Below are 16,955 nucleotides of genomic sequence, written 5' to 3'. Positions count from 1 at the left end.
AGAACTGATACTTTCCCAGGCTAAGAGAACCCTACAGTGGCACTTGGCAAGTAGGAACTCATGCTAATCTGTTAAACCTTCTTTGGAACTGTGGAAATCCCCATCTTACGCAGCTAGGCTGCTGTTCTTTCTATATTGGAATATGAAACGGTGGTCATAATCATAGCTGAAATGTCTCTTTTCTGTATGAACAGTCTGGGATATCTATGTGAAGGGAAGAAAAAAAAACAAAAAACTAAATGCAAACCACAGATGTGTGGTAAGAGAGTAACAGGAGAAAAGCACAGAGAGGGGAGGAACAGTTCATGGAACACATTTCTAATTTTAGGTGCAAGACCAACTCTGTAATGTGAGGCTTCTTTACAAAACAGCTCGCTGACCCTATTAGATTTAGAGGAACACACACTTTTCCACCATTTATCCACTAGGCCTGGTTGGCCAGCTCTGAGACCGTCAGAATGCTAACTCGTCAGGTAAACCTTGGGAATTTCATTGTTTGTGAGCATGATTTACTTACTTCAGAGGAGGAAAAAAATCTCTAAGGTGCAGTATTTCTTAGAACATCGTTTTCATACTGACCTTTTCCCTCCCTCCATAACTACCACCCAGATAACCTACGGGAAACAGAGGCAGGACATGCTACACCTGTGCAGGAGTCTTGAGCTCGGAGAGAGAAGGGGGTCTTTGGGGGCAGTCACCTGGAGGAGAAGATACTAGGAACCATAAAAACATAGTGAATGTCTCTGACACCAATCTGTAGATGCATGGCAGTCATGAAGGGATCAATGGCCTGCCACTGATGTTTATTACTCTGCCACACCAAATACAGTAAGGCTTATTGTACTTTTAGAACACACACACACACACACACACACACACACAGAGGAAAAAAAAAAACAGCTTCAGAAAGTATAAAAACTTAAAGCATTGTCCCCATGTATTTTATAAAAACAAAACAAATGACTTTCTTACATTAAAATAAGTGCTGAAGAGATACAAATGAGTCAAGTTATTGAGCAAATAAAAACGGGTCTGAGCTACTACTCCTTTGCAACCCAATAAGGCTCAGCCGCATTGTATCTTTCAGATTACCAGCATGGGGGGGGGAACTCAGCTCAGCTAACAAGTTTTGGCAAGACTGTCCTCTGCTGAATATTCCCGTTGGCATCTGTCATCTGTGCCAAATTAGTCCTCAGTTTGGAAGCAGAGCTGGAAGGTGGAGGTAACTTAGAAATGGAAGTGATAGCACCAGTGGTCTCAGTTATCCTTTTCACCGCCGTCTTCTCCCCAGAGGGGGGCTTTGGCAACCGCCTCCTCAGCCAGGGGTGCCGCAACGCCTGGCCGGGGGTCATGCGGACCACAGGATCCCATTCTAAACACTGTTTCAAGAAGTCAAGGAAGAGGGGATCGTCACACCCCTTCAGTGCGTTCCCCCACTCTCTGCTCTCCGGCGGGCCCCTCAGTTTCCCCCTCCGGGAGCGGCCTCCGTTGAGGACCACAGAGCCGTCCGAGAGGGTCGTGACAGTGCAGTAGCGGGGGTATCCCTTGGAGCTCACGAAATTTTTGGCTCGTTTAGAAGCATCCAGCAGTTTCTGGGAGGGCATGCCCAACAGTTCGATCATACAGGCCAGCTGGTCCCCTTCATCCTCCCCCGGCAAGAGGGGGTACCCGGTCAGGAGCTCCGCCAGAATGCAGCCCAGGCTCCACATATCGATGGGCATGCCGTACCTGGCGCCGAGGATCACCTCCGGGGCCCGGTAAAAGCGGGACTGGATGTACGTGTAGACGCGCTGGTGCTCATAGCAGCTGGAGCCGAAGTCGATCACCTTGATGCCGCTCCTGCCCTGCTGCTTCAGCAGGATGTTCTCGGGCTTCAGGTCACAGTGGATGATCCTGTTTTTGTGCAAAGCATCCAAGCACTGCAGGATGGAGTGCGCGAACTTGCGCACCAGAGGCAGGCTGAAGCCCTGGAACTTGTTCTTCTTGATGAGCTCGTAGAGGTTCATGCTCAGCAGCTCGAACGTCATGCAGATGTGGTTGCGGAAGGTGAAGTTCTCCAGCATGTGGATGACGTTCATGGTGTTGTCCTTGTCCTGCTTCCGCAGGTGCTCCAGGATGCGGATCTCCTCGGCCGCCTGCCGGTGGAAGCGCTTCTCGTTCCGCACCATCTTCAGGGCCACGTGCTGGTGCACCTTGTGGTCGTAGGCCTTGACCACCTGCCCGAAGCTGCCCTTCCCGATGACCTTGAGGACCTCGTACCTGTAGGCCACGTGGTCGTGGGGCACCTGCACGTAGGAGCCCTGGTCGTCGTCGTAGCCGCCGTTGTTGGACCCGCCCGTCATGCCCTGGCGCTTCTTGGCGTTTGGACCCAGGAAGTAGATCTCGGGGTAGCTGAAGATCTCGTGGTGCTCGAAGGTGGTCAGCTTCTGCATGTACTGCTTCATGGCCTGCTCGGGCGTCAGCGGGGGGGCTTTCACCTTCGCCAGACCTTCCATGGACTTCAGGGAGGTGGAGCTCCCCTGCCGCCGGTGGATGCTCTCCAGCTGCCGCTCCGGCACCACCGGCAGCCCCGCCTTCCCCACCGAGGTGAGCCCATTTGGCTGTGTCGTGAGCACGGTCCGCTTGTTGCTGTTGTCCTCAAACAGCTGCTGCACCTGGATCTGCCCGTGGCCGTGGCTGCCCACGTGGAGGTGATCATTCATCGTGTGCTTACTGCCACCAATCTGGAATGCGGAAAGGAAACATTGAATAGCATGGGAGAGGGCTGTCTGTTCAAACGGGGTATTTTGTAAGTCAGCCCCCAACCCCCACCTCTACCAAACCCAATTTGGTTGGGATGTACAGTTAGCATCGGGTTTCCTAAAGGGCCCAAGAGGGACCCCAGGAACACCCTGACAGGGACAGCGGATACGATGCTGACAAAATAGAGGAACTAGAGGTCAGTTGGCTGGGTAAGGCTACAAAACCTTGGGATCCTGAACAAAGGACCCCATACATGCTGCACTTAAGAGACGAGCAGCTTGCTGTACATACTGAGGTTCCTTAGAATAATTTCCTGTGGAGGCAGGGAATTATCATTCTTGGTTATCATCCTATACCTAACAGTTAGCACAGGAACTGGCACAACACAGGCATTCCACTCAATCCACCCTTGGTACGGAAATAGGATACAGAAAAATGCATGAGCATGGAGACTCGCTCCTGGCTCCACCGCCCCCAGATGCTAGCACCTTTCCCGCCTCCTCAAAGAGCTCCTGATTGCCCCAGGACAGGGACGTCTGTGTGTTGTCCATTTCTCTTTCTTCGTTGTTTAGTTAGCTCTATTCTGAAAACACTGGTATGTTCCTTCCGGTCTTCACTCCTTGGAAATCTGATTACACCTAAGAAAATGCACAATCCAGTGGCAAAGAACACCGCGCATTCAGACTTGAGAGGTTACCATGCCGATACACACTGCAAACCCCTAACCTATTTTTAAAAGTTTCTGGGCTCCACTAACTATGATGACCATTTAAGGCCATTCAGCCCAACAAACCAACTGTTGCAGCTCTTGGGGCCTTCCTTTGGCCAATGGCTCAGCGCTCTGAAGAGCTGCATTTCTCTGGGCTGCTGGGATAGTCAGCTTTTCTATTTTCAGGCACACATACCACCCTGAACATTGCTGCCTAAACAAAATAATGGTGTAAGCCAAGGCATCCCCTCCTCCACTCCCCAACCTCCACTGAGAATCTACTAGGATTTTTCTTTCTTTTTTCACTATCATTGCAAAAAGGTGAGGGGTGGGAGAGGACTCATAGCCAGGATCCACTCCCAGTTGGGAGTTCCTGACACCTTACACAACCACCCACACATTTTAAAGCACCCTGCTAGATGGTTTTTACATAAAATCTTAAGTAAAGATCAATTTGTCCTTCACAATCCTTCTCATTCATCCCACCACCATTCGCTGAGGTCTAGCCACATAAGTGGCAGTCCCTAACATCAAGCTTACAATCAACTCGTTCAAGTCCTTTGCCATTAGTATTTTTTTTTTCTATTATCTCTTCCTAAGCCCTACCTTTGGGGCTTTATCTACCACTAAAAGCACAGAAGCGCTCTGCAAATGTAATATATGACAATGCAGGAAATGGTTTGAAATCACCTAGACTACAAAATGAAATTCCAAGACCTTACTCACAGACTAAGACCTTCGCAGACTAAGACCTTCGAATTTTCTTTCACTGACATATGCCATGCACAGTGACTATCTGAGCAGTGAGCTTTCTCTCTCTCTGCATTCTTCCAAGACAAAGTAGACTATAGCACAGTACTCGAGCACGTTTGAATGTGATTTCACAGACCGAGGGGTTTTATTTCTCAGACAGACTTCTGGAAGACATCTCAGTAAATACAGAGGTGATATTCCAAGCTAAGAGGACTTAACTCTTGTAAGGGTAGCTGGGCAGGTTATTGTTTTTCCATGTTCTATGCCAAAAGCAAGGAGTCCATAAAAATGAGGAAAGCCTTAGGTATATGCAAAATTAGTCCAGGTTTGCTCACTGCTGTTGTTCCTAAGCCTCACTCCCTGCACCCCTCTCCCCACTGTGGTCTTTCGAGCACCCAGGAATAACAGGAGCTGGAATTAGAAATATCAGAACCATTCTCTTTAAGGAGTGAGGTCAAAAGAAAACATACATTACCAGCATACATGCTATTATACAAAAAGCGTGAGGTCTCATTAGGGACAAAATTAACTTTGGGGCTTTAGGAATTCCTAAAAAGATGGCCAAGTAAAACATATGAGCGCCTGAAACTGACATCAGTTTTTGCAATAGCAATTTTAATGTTCTGCATAATTTAAAAAAATAATCAGTTTAATGACTAGTACTACAGAGAGCTTGCCTGTTATCTTGTTCACTTCCTATCTATCCAACGATCCTCTCTGGTCTCCTCCACAGCTTCAGCTCACCTACCTAGAGGCGGGTGCAAGGGTTCCCCAGGGTTCCAGCCACAACTCCCGTGGCTTCTCCTGGTCCATCGTGACCACAGCCACCGGAAGGCTGACACCTGCCACAGCTACGCCTCTAACTCAGACCTGCCCAAGCCATGTCTCCTGAGTTCAAGACCCATAATGTCCACACACAAAACAGCCGCCTTTCCCACAGGCAACTCAAACTCAACTCATGGTTTTTCTGCCAAAACTATGTCCTCCTTCCCTCATCGTCAATTTCTGTTAAACAAAAGACTTCACCTCCACATCTTCACTCAGGTTCTACACCTGGATATCCTCCTCCAGGTCTCCATCACCTTCCCAAGTCATCCTAAGCCTCTATCCCACACTGTCTCCCCCCACATCCCTGTGGTCTTTCACGGGGACAACTCAAACTGAGTAACTCGACCTCTTGCTTCTAAGTCTAGAGTTCCTCAAATTTCTTCTCTCCATAGTACTCCTACAGTCACTATTCAACAGAGTCACTCTGACACTGTGCATGCCTTCGCTCAAGGCCCACAACTGCACCCATTTCCACAGACAGTACAAGAACTCACAGGCAAGAACACAAGATCCCAAAGCATAGAGCCTTAAGGATCCAAGTCCTTCCACCGTCATCTGCAACTCACACTATTCTCTCCAAGGGTAAGAGAGCCGGATTCGCCAAGACCTGTGCAAGCACAACTGTTTTCTTATGCTCCTCTGCTCTGGGTGAAGTTATTCTCATAATGGTGAGGAGTCCAGGGATTTTCAAGCAGACACATGGGAAATGAGTCCGTTTCACTGCTGATTAACTGTGACCTTGGGCAAAGTACCTACTCTCTGAACCACAATGTCCTTATCTGTAAAAAGGAGGTAACAAAGATACTTCAGAAGGGCCATTAGGAGGATAAGGTAGTACTGAGTAAAGAAGAACTATTATTAGCATCATCCTTTCCTTCCTAACCACACCTAAGCAGTAAACTCCTCAACCCTCAATGTCCAGTTTAACACTCACCTCCTCTGTGAAACTCCCTTTCCCTTCTACTGTGCTGACAGATTGGAACATACTTCATTTTACTGCGATTCTTTTATCATCTGGTGTACCCACCCAGCTGTGAGCCATTCCAGGGCAGGGTTCCTCTTATCTCTTAAAGTCCCTATTGATAGAAACCCAGACATTCAGTAAGCACTCATAGTCATCTATTGAATGGAAAAAGGCATGTCAATATGTCCTTGCTAACTCACATCTCTGAATTATTATTGTTTTTTATTCACAGGTCTCTTTTTTTTTTTTTTTAATATATATATTTTATTGATTTTTTACAGAGAGGAAGAGAGAGGGATAGAGAGTTAGAAACATCGATAAGAGAATCATCGATCAACTGCCTCTTGAACACCCCTTACTGGGGATGTGTCCACAACCAAGGTACATTCCCTTGACCAGAATCGAACCTGGGACCTTTCAGTCCGCAGGCCAACGCTCTATCCATTGAGCCAAACTGATTTCGGCCACAGGTCTCTTATTTTCTTTATTGATTAAGGTATTATGTATGTGTCCTCATCCCCCATTGCCTCCCTCACCCCCCACTCATGCCCTCACCCCCCTGGTGTCTGTGTCCATTGGTTAGGCTTATATGCAGGCACACAAGACCTTTGGTGCTGCCTTATTCTTGAGAAGTACCTTTGTACCTTCCTAAGAAAACATGAAGTAAATGCCCAGGGAATTGCAAATTGTCCCTGATGACCCAAGTCATAAGATGGTAAGCTTGTAGCACATCAGGGGAGACCTGGAGGCAAATGGCAGCAGTTACAAAGTACCTGTAGCAGATACATAAACCTGTAGCAGATAAAGCAACATGTGGTGCCTTAAAAACTTTCCAGGTGTTAAGAAATCCATAGGAAAGGCGGACTCTGAATCTCAAACTCTGTAAAACTCTTAACATCAAAACCAAATTTGGAAGCACCATTGACTGGTCTGTAAAGAGGGGAGGAGACCCTAGAAAAGCCAAGACATTTCCAGAACACATATGCCAGGACAGCACCATACACTGAAGGACCCTGAAAACTCTCACTCAGCCTCGTGAAGCCCGAGACAGTGGCTTCTTCCTGTTTGCCAATGCTTTCCTAGCACAGTGCCCGCCACATTTGAAACGTACACTGAGAGGATACAATTGTTAGATACCTACAATGCAAGTGTTAGAATGCAGGGACCTACCGCAGCCTTCTCTGACCACGAAACAGACATCAGAAATTAGTTAAGAACAAGAGACTCACCAGTTTTGTAGTTTTAATCTCTCCCTATGATCAAATGGAAAACAGCAGATATTACACTGTGCTGACATTTCTGGGCATTTAAAAACTTCTCTGAAGTCATCTTAGAAATGCTGTATAGTGCTATGGGAATAGAACTGAGTCCAAAAGATTGGAATTTTAGCTCCTCCTCAAACAAGTGAAGGTCTGTGGGGCCCTGAGTCAAATGTCTACTTCTTCAAGTTATTACTGTTTTGAAAAGCATGTTTAATTCTTCTTCAATTCTAATTACTTCATAAAGGTAAATTAGCACCTTGAAAATGCTTTAAACATTAAGACACTTCTAAAAGTGATACCATACTAATATTTGGGAGTTAAAAAAAACACTAAGTATATTAATATTGTCCACGCCACATGAAAAAAAAAACACAAAACACACCTAGTAGTTTAAAAAAATAGTTATTAGATATACTTTCAGTACAGAGATAAACAAAATGACTAAGTGTGCAATAATATAACCATGGAGATAGGAAACACAGGGCAATGTACTAGATAAATTCCAAAGTTCATAATCTTTATAATCATATGTTTATCCACCTACTATGTTATTTACAAGGGAAAATATGGGCAGGCTCCTATGACAAGATTATTTTCCTCTCATTAATGCCCTTTCCCCCCACTCCTTCTATACCAGCTTTTCCCAGCTGCAACTGCTGTGGAACTAAACACTTACAAAAACCTTAAAAGCCATATGGGGATATAGATCTGCAAAGGTTCCTACATTTATAATGAAATTAATACCATTTCCTAGAATTAGCCGTGTCAAGCAGTATGTCAATGCTAGAATCAGGAAGGCCTGGCCTGGGCTCCAGCCTTGCTACGGGAATCTTGACCAAACCAGTTAACGTGTCAGTATCCTCATCTGTAAAGTGAAGGAGTAGGATCACATAAATGACGTGGTCCTCTTATACTTCCCTGTTCTAAGGAAATCTGCCGTGTTGTGCAAATAAAATAAAAATTAAACAACAAAGCTCCAAATCACACTTTCAAAGACCAAGCCTCTAATGATCAACAGCCTACTGAAGTTCACAGGGAAGTTAAAACGAGGTAAATCAGATGCCACAGCAAACACAAGCACCCCTCCTGAGGAGTCCTAAGAAGCATCTTCACATCTGTTCCTTTTTGGGCAACCGCAGGCTACTCCTCCAGCTCTCCCTAATCCCATGACACATTTCAATTGCAAAGAGGCTCTGGTCAGGCAAAGCCAACCCTATAAAACTGGAATCCTGATGCAAACCAAATATACCCCCCCAAGTCACATGATTACATCCACACATGGGAAAATGGATGTTATGATATCCCACTTGTCAGGTGATTCCAAATAGCCCAAACCCTTAAAAACAACGGCAACTCCTCAAGTAAAATGTCACTGTGACAAGAACATGCAACCGTAAGAAACCACCCAGCCTACTGGCAGATTCTCTTCTACCATCAACGGTCCAACACAAACCAGTTCAACTTCTGTGTCTGGATGTGTCGGGAAAGACAAAGGAAGAGAGAAACGAGTAAGACGAACCACAAAACGTTTTCCTGTCAAAGTTGTGCACATCTGTCCGGGTCTCAGAGGACAGACTCCACTCTGGCCATCCTCCCCTAACAAACAAGTTTCTCCATTAATGCATTACCCTCAGAGCTACTCCTCTGGGGGCCAGACATGGACACTCCACTTCCACGTGATAGAGCTCCATCCTTCGCAAGCATCCCTCAACCAGAACGACCTGAGGCAGTTCCTCAGGAAGATCCAATGGGAAAAAAGACCTTGGGACCTCCACCTCAGCCAATGCCCACACCACCTCTAGGCTGGCGGGCACCGTCCGTCCAAGGGCCATGAGCTGAGACCATGCACATGCTGAAGTCAAACCCAGCCGGGCCAGTCACTGCAGCCACCAGTCCCACAGGGCTCTCTCCCCCCTCCCTCTGGCCCTCGGAGGGACCCCAGCATCCATCAGGTGCCCTTGCCCTCCGCTTTCACATATCCATCCGGGAGGCTTGTTGTTCTGACTGCTCCTGCTTAACATGTTTGTCAATGTTAATTACCATTGCTGCTGTGCTCAAACCTGTAGCACTCATAAAACATGCTTCCACACGCGGAGGGCAAATGAGGGTGCTCCCTGCAGGCTGGAGCCAGGCCTGGGATGGGAGGCTTTTTTTTGGGGGGGGGGGGGGGGAATCGATTTTCCGGCCAGGACTGTCTGGCTGTCCCCGGAACACAGATCTGTTTCTATAAATACCCACTCTCCGACGTGGGGGAGGAGAGATGTTTACCAGGTCAGGGGAAAAGGAGCTCTGGGAAGAAGCAAGGCCAAAAAAAAAAAGAAAAAGAAAAAGAAAGAAAGAAAGAAAAGAAGGAAGAGAAGGCAAGCAGCAAGGAGGGAAGTTCCGAGGCAGAGGAGCGCAGGGGTGGGCGGGCTCCGGAGGGGAAGTGCGGGGCCCACGCCACGCATCTTCCTTTGTGGCTGCAGCTCCTCCGGGCGCGCCCGGGGTCCAGAGGGCGGCGTCCAGGGGAGGCCACCGGCCAGGGGCGCACTGGGACCTCTCTCCTCTGGCGTCAGCACCCAACAAGTCCAGGCGTTCCCGCCGCCCCGGCCCCTCCCGCACCCTTCCCGCCCGCCCCCCACCCCCCGGCCGCCGCGGGCAGGGGCTCACCGTGTGCGCCGCGGCCGCAGCGTTGCTGGCCCGGAGGGGCGGCAGGGCGATGGGCGAGGGCGGGCCGGTCCCCACTCCGCTCCGGGGGGGCCCCGCTCCGAGCGCCGCGGGGGAAGCCTGCAGCTGGCGGGCGGCGCTGTCCCCTCCTCGGCCTGGGAGCCACGCGCGGGAGGAGACAAAAGAGGGTCAGGGCGGGGGGAGAGTCACCCGGACCCCGCGGCCCCGCCCCACCCCACCCCACCCCTCCTCTGGACGGCGGAGCCCGCTCTCCCCGGGAACCGAAAAGCCGGGCGTCCGGGGCGCAGGTCCCCGGCGGCGCTCACCCCAGGGCCGGGCTCGGGCGGCTGCAAAGTTAAGTCGGGCCCCGGGGCGCGAGTTCGCGACCCCGCGCCGGGCACGGCTGGGGCGGTCCACGTTGCAGGCCCGGCGCCGGGGGGAGCGCTGGCCGCGGCGCCTCCGCCTCGCCCGCCGAGCCCAGGGGGAGGCCGGCCAGGCACCCACCGCGCCCAGCGGGGTGGCAGGGCGCCCCCCGGGAGCGGCCCGGGCCCCGCGCGCAACAATGAGCGGAGCGAGGCCGGCGCCGCCCGCCGGGGAGCCGCCGCCGCGGCGCAGACTTTGTTCGAGGGCCCGGTCCCACGAGGGCCGGCCGGGCCGGCGGGGCTGGGGCCGGCGGGGCCCTGCTTACCGGTCGGGTAGGCGGCGGGAGCGGCGGCCGAAGGTTTCCTGGTTAACATGGCCGCTGGAGGAGAGAATGCATCTCAGGCTGCCGTCCCCGCCGCCGGTCCTGCTGCTACTTCTGGCGGCCGCCGCCGCCGCCTCCGGGCCGCCCTGCCCGCAGCCCGCCAGCGCCGCCTCCGAGCCGCCTGGAGTGCGCTACCGCCGGGCACACGCCGCCCGCCGCATCGCCCCGGCGCCGGCCCGCCGCCGCGAGCGCCCCGCTGTCCTCGCCGCCGCCGTCCTCCTCGTCCCCGGGCGGCCGCGGCACCCGCCGGCCCGTGCACATGCCTCGCCCTCCCCGAGCCGCCGGCCTCCCCGGTTCCCTCACATGGGGCGCGGGGGGGCGGGGGGACCGGGCTGAGCCGCGAGGACCTTCTCGCTCTCGGGAGCCTCCTCCCGGCCCGCGCGCGCGCCCCCGCGCACACACCCGCTCCGGCGCCCGCGCTCTGGGCGGCCGGGGAGGGATGGCCGCCCCGTCCCCGCCCCCGATCCAGCGGCCGCGGGTGCAGGCCCCGCCCCGGGCTCCCCCCTCCTTCCCCCCCACCCCACCCCCCACGGCCCGCCACACACGCTCTCGCACACCCCACCCCCACCCGGCCACACGCCGGAGTCCCTCCTCCCACCACCCAGTCATCTGCATGGCCACCCCTCTCCGCTCCCCGGAAAAGTCTGCAGCCTCGGCGGCTGGCCCGCCGCCGCCGCTCCCTTCTGCCATCTGCACCGCTTTCCGCTGCCTGCGACCTTCTCCCGCCCTGGCCTCCCCGGCCCCGGCAACTGCCCCCCACACCCTCCCCACAGCACCCCCTCCCGCTGCTCGCCTCCCACCACGATCGCTGCAGAGACCCCTCCTCTTGTAGGCGCGCCCCCAGAGCCAAAACGCATTTTCAGCTTTCTAACCGAATGGCTGCTCCCACACAATACGGTCCCCCCTTCCGTGGCTTCACTGCCAACCCCCGCTGCTCCCCAATGTATCTGGTCAATAACTTAGTTGTGCAAGAGGGTCACCTCTGTAAGTCAAGCCCCGGTGGAGGGTCGCAGGATAGCCTGGTGATACCCCGAGCCTGGGCGAAGGAGGGGGCTGGCCTCCCACCTTCACCTCACACACACACCCTCCCGGTTTACTGACGCCAAGTGACCGCTCTCCAGTCGACAGGACGGACAGGGGGAGGCTGAGAGGCGCTTGTGGACGGCTGCTGGGGAAGCAGTTGGCTGTGGGTTGCTAGGCAAAAATAAACACCAGACACACCTCTCCTTTCCTTACAACTCCGGAGCCCTTCCCCTGCGCGGCCACAGGCAGAGCCACACGCCTTCCTCTAAACCGCTGCAGCAAGGGAGCGACACCTTTCATTCCTCTCATCCCATTCCTTCCAAGACTCGTGGACAATTCCCCTGCCTTTTTAACTTCTACCTACAGCCTGTCCTCCCCTTGCAGACTGTAAAACTGTACGCCCAACTCACAGGGTAGTACCCCCCTGTAGAGTGTGTGTGTGTGTGTGTGGGGGGGGGGGGTTATATATGCCTTTGTCCAGAGGTCACAGGTTTTGTCACTTCAGCCTTTGAGGGGGCTGGGGCGGGGAAGAGCTGGCGATTCTTGGTGACTGGATTAAGAGCTATGCTGTGCATTTCCTTCCTCAGAGATGCCAAGTTTCTGAAGTTCTCCTGGGGACCTGGATCCTTCATGCTCTTTGCCTCAGGCATCTGCCAGCCAGCCCCTGGATGGACCAAGTTTGCAGGCCTGAACTAGTGCAGATTAAGATCAGAAGGAGGCCACCTCCCACGGAGTTCCATCATCCCTATTGTTTGCAAATTGTCATAGCAACCTCCCGGAGAGATCACCCTCAGCTTTGTGCAGACATAAAAAAAAAGTGTATCAAAGATAAAGTGTGGTCCTCTCAGAGCTCCTACAGGGGTATTAAAGATAGGTGGCATTGGCAGAAGGAACAGGTGCAAAAATCCTCTGTGTGATCTAATAAAGTAGAATCACAGTGAAATAATCAATCTAATAATATGTCTTTATGATGACCTGATTCAACCCCAGAAAGAAATAATCCCCTTTGCTTATCATCAGGGACTATCGCGTTCAAATCCACTTGGGGAGACATTTAATGTACAGAATTAACTAATGAAAAGATCTACTTAATAGCAGAACGTAATTCAGAACCCACTTCTTTACTCCCACTGTAATTCCATTACTCTTTCTAATATACCACCTTGGGTTTTTCTTACATCACTTTTTAATTGATTTCAGATAGAAAGGGACAGGGAGAGAGATAGAAACATCAATGACAAGAGAGAATCATTGACTGGCTGCCTCCTCTACACCCCCAACTGAGATGGAGCCTGCAACACCAGCTGGGCCCATTTTCCTTCTTTTTTTCTTTTTTTTTTACTACTGGTGTTCAAAGGAAAAATACTAAAGCAATAATTTAATTTTAATATAACCTGATGCCCCTTCTCACTTAAATTATTCTTACAGTACTTCAATGGAAGTTAAGTATACTAGTGCTTTTTCCATGAATTCATATAATTCTATAAGTTTGTGAATTACATTGCTCTGTATATTAAACATTGTTGGGTTTGATCTAGCAATTGAATCAATATCCCTCTCCCAGGAACTGACTTTTGAGGTCATTTCAGTATGGACATTACCTTTGCTGAGACCACATTTCACTTGTGGTGACCACATTCTACTCTCTCCCCTCTGGGTATGCATAAGGAAGTCTCCATCCAGAAAAAGCCCGCCGCCAACAGTCCTTTAAAACCTGCTGACTCCTGTCACTGGGGGCTGGAGCCATCCAAGCTCAGCGACCTGGTGTGCGGGTGATCGAATAAATTCATAATCCCTCACCATTCTGGCCTCGTGCGTTCCTCCTTCGGTGACCTAACAAACATGAGGACAAGGAGCTCTGGCTTTTTGTTTTATAAAGGGACACAGAGGATTATTAACTTTAATTAGGGGAAAAAAAAGATACACATTTAAGGAATTTTTTCTAGTATATTTGTTTCAAGACATGATAAGTACAATTTTCATTTTGTACTTTTGTTTCTGACCCTAAAGAAAATTCACAATTAATCTAACTTTTAACTATTTTAATTATAAATGGTACACCTCTCAAGATTAAGTTCTTACTGACTAAATATTAGTATCTACAATTATTTGGATTTCTCTCACTCTGAGAAATATTGATGACCTCAACCAAAATTAATATCAAATAGAAAGATGTACAAATGTACTCTCTGAGCTTCCAAGGAGAATGAGCTGGGTAAATTCAAAGATTTATTGCCCTCAAACTTTATTATCCTAATGCATTATATTATTCATTTATACTGTACATTCACCTCTTTATAAAACCCTCCCACAAATATTATTATGGGCAATCTTTTCAATACATAACCGGACCAGAATTTTATCTATGTTAAAAAGAAGCCTCTTCTGATGCCTCATTCAGTTCGTAAGCATCTGCTCTTCAGTTCTTGCCTATTGTAAAAACTCTATCTGTTCTGAAAATCCAGATTCAGATAACAAGCAGGTAGGCGGGATGTGGCAGAACTGGAGATAAAGAAACTTCTGGGAACTCAGAATGGAGCCTTGAGGAAGGAAGTTGATTTTTCACTGGGAAAAGTACTGATCACAGAAAAATCAGAAGTGAACAAGAAAGTTGCTGGTTTCAAAATATGTTCAGTCATTTCATTTCTTTATCCCAGAAACATGTACAAAGAATTTATTATGTGCTAGGCTTAGGGGATGTGATGAATCATCAGATGTTGTGGGCTTGGTTTCAGTCTGGCAATCCATTAGGACTTCTTTCTTCAATTAAGCAATAAACAATAAGCACCTCACATATTTTTGAAATTATTAGTACTGGGGGTACACAGTTAAATGAATAATTCTTGTCTCTGGTCATTGTTACTAGGAAGTGCACAATCCAATAAAGAAGACAAGACATTTCATGACGTGATGGGGAAGAAATCAAGGCATGTAAAAGGCACAATGGTGGCACACAGGAGGGAGTGGTGAGCTCACTTAAGTGGTGCCTGACATCAAAGGTACTGTGGTTTTTAAAATGCCTGCATGTTTGCTAGTCAGACGAGCCAACCTAGAACTTTCTAGGCAGAATAGGATGAGCAGAGGCAACAAGGTATAAGAAAGCACAGTGCATTTAAGAAGTGTAAGAAATTCAGAATCCAGGAAACTTGAAGTGGGGAGCAGAGGCAAGGGGGAGAGGTGTGGTACTTCTATCCTTACAAGGTCAGGATTACAGATGATGGGTTAAGAGTTATCTGAAACTTTACCAGCTGCGGAAATGTAAAAAATAAGGTACAAGGTTGACTCATTTTGGGTAACAGACTTGCAGGTAAGTTGTATCTAACTTTCCTTAGAAGAACACTTGTTACTGATGGCACCTTCCGTGTGTCCATCACCAAGGTCCAGAACCACCGAGAGAAGAGCATGAACCCAAGGGCCTGAAACTCATGAATATAACCTCCTCAGGTATAGGGGGCATGGGTGCCATAACCAAATGGCCAATAGGTATTCTATTTGCCTCGGTGGCCACTGCTGGTGTGTGGAAATCAGAAAAGATTCTATACCACTAGAAAGTAGGTGATCTGAAGTTTCTGGTCATGTTGGTCATGTTTTGGTCAGGGTATTTACAGGCCCATTTCCTTAATCCTAGGTGAGGGAGAATGAATGTGTCCCCTAATTTAAGCTAGATATCTGGGAAGATTAGGGGTATTGTCCAGTGTTTCTTGGGAACAGTTCATCTGCTTTTTCACGTGCATCCTAAGGACAGAGTTAATGTTAAAACGCAGTAAGCAAGAAGAGAGAGAGAGAGAGAGAGAGAGAGAGAGAGAGAAAGTTGTATCCTGGAGGTAGGAGTGCAGTGACAAAGAGCCCAGTGGCCCGCTACTCAAATTCTACCTTTGATATACCAGGAAAAGTGTGAACAGAGTGGTGCCCAATGTGTCAGGAGCTTCAAAGGAATGGAGTGGCGTGACTAGAGAGGGTCCCCAGCAACTGACCCCCACGGAGCAGTTGCCAATGGAGTCAGGCTCCAGGAAACAGGCTCATGAGGCTGCACTGGGAGCAACTAGCTAGGAACAGGCTGATTCCAGGGCACCTGAAGGCATGCTGGGCCCTGCAGCAGCTGAGGAATGAACAAGGAAAAGTGATAAGAGAAACGTGGAGAGCAGCTCTCACCTAGGGAGTTTGCTGTAAGAGAAACGGTGCTACAGTTCTGCACACTGGAGAAAAGTATGGGGAGAGGGGACACGGCAGGTCTCAGGATCTTTGGTGCCACTCTAATCAAAAGTGATGCCATCAAGTAGCTAGGAAGAGATAAGTGAGAAGGAAAAGCCTTGAACATTATGAGGGCTGTACTAGGCACTACTGCTGGTTTGCCTTAGCACAGACACAATAAAAACTTACTGCATGGGACTGAATTTATTTGCTAAAAATGGGTTCAGGGCAAACGTCCACATCAAACTGTTAGGACTGCTCATAACCAATGAAAAGAAACTCAACTTCACTTTATCATATATTATATATTAATCATATAGGATACATCTATAATATATATAAATTATATGTTACATATCTATATTATGTATAATTTATTTTTTTATTTATATGTCAATATCTATATATATAAAAGGCTAATATGCAAAGTGTCCCCTCAGAAGTTTGACTGGGAGTTCGATCACTCACTATGATGTGCACTGACCACCAGGGGGTCATTAAAAGGAAAGCCCCAGCAGGCAGCCTGCAGCTGGGGAAGGGAGGCCCTGGTCAGCAGCTGGAAGGCCTTGATTGGCCCTGGTCACCTGTGAGGTCTAGGGACCATACCTATTCATGAATTTTGTGCGCCAGGCCCCTAGTAGATATATATCCATTTATCAAGATCCTGCTGTGTGTCAGACACTGATGTAGATATTTGGAACAAAGCAGATGAAGTCCTTGCTCCACGGATGTTGTATTCTAGTGCAAGGAGAATAACAAATATCATGTGTGGTGGTAAGTAATATATGGAAAGTGAAGTGATGTAAGAGGATAGGGAGAGATGGGAGATGGTGCTGTTTTACCTAGGGTCATTGATGAAGGGCTCCCTAATGAGGCAACATTTTAGCAGACTTGAAGGAAGTGAAAAGCATGTGGAAATAATCCAGGCAGAGGGCCCAGCAGATGCAAAGGTCCTGAAGTGAAAACATATTTGGAGCAAGAAAAACAGGTGGTTGGAGCTGTACATGGGCAAGAGGAAACTACGTAGAGAGGAGATCAGAGAGATAGCGAAGATCCAGGCCATATTAAGGAATCTGGGTTCAACTCAGTTTG

The 16,955-nt window shown here is 49.3% G+C and overlaps 1 protein-coding gene across 3 annotated transcripts; it reads right to left on the bottom strand.

Moving 5' to 3' along the window:
• Nucleotides 1-925: 925 nt before the first annotated feature.
• DYRK2 (dual specificity tyrosine phosphorylation regulated kinase 2) lies at nucleotides 926-11,066 on the bottom strand. Of its 3 annotated transcripts, none has more exons than XM_036455518.2 (3): nucleotides 10,593-11,066; nucleotides 9,908-10,059; nucleotides 926-2,723 (listed from the first exon to the last, which is right to left on the bottom strand). In XM_036455518.2, exons 1-3 carry the CDS (start codon nucleotides 10,639-10,641, stop codon nucleotides 1,116-1,118), a joined length of 1,809 nt encoding a protein of 602 aa, XP_036311411.1. In that variant the 5' UTR covers nucleotides 10,642-11,066; the 3' UTR covers nucleotides 926-1,115. The 3 variants fall into 3 exon arrangements, with proteins under 3 accessions (XP_036311411.1, XP_045444183.1, XP_036311412.1); XM_045588227.1 differs by lacking the exon at nucleotides 10,593-11,066 and adding an exon at nucleotides 10,231-10,329; XM_036455519.2 differs by lacking the exon at nucleotides 9,908-10,059 and having other exon boundaries at nucleotides 10,593-11,065.
• Nucleotides 11,067-16,955: the final 5,889 nt, after the last annotated feature.

The sequence above is a fragment of the Pipistrellus kuhlii genome, unplaced genomic scaffold, assembly GCF_014108245.1.
Source record: "Pipistrellus kuhlii isolate mPipKuh1 unplaced genomic scaffold, mPipKuh1.p scaffold_m20_p_3, whole genome shotgun sequence".
NCBI lineage: Eukaryota > Metazoa > Chordata > Mammalia > Chiroptera > Vespertilionidae > Pipistrellus > Pipistrellus kuhlii.
This window is presented reverse-complemented; position numbering and strand designations above follow the sequence as displayed.

Bases quoted from the DNA above. Each gene is read 5' to 3' on its own strand.
- DYRK2 (XM_036455518.2), bottom strand. From the start codon at position 10,641: ATGTTAACCAGGAAACCTTCGGCCGCCGCTCCCGCCGCCTACCCGACC. The intron at 10,060-10,592 runs GTAAGCAGGGCC...CGTGGCTCCCAG, and splicing joins TCCCGCCGCCTACCCGACCG to GCCGAGGAGGGGACAGCGCC. The intron at 2,724-9,907 runs GTGAGCCCCTGC...TCCGCATTCCAG, and splicing joins CTGCGGCCGCGGCGCACACG to ATTGGTGGCAGTAAGCACAC.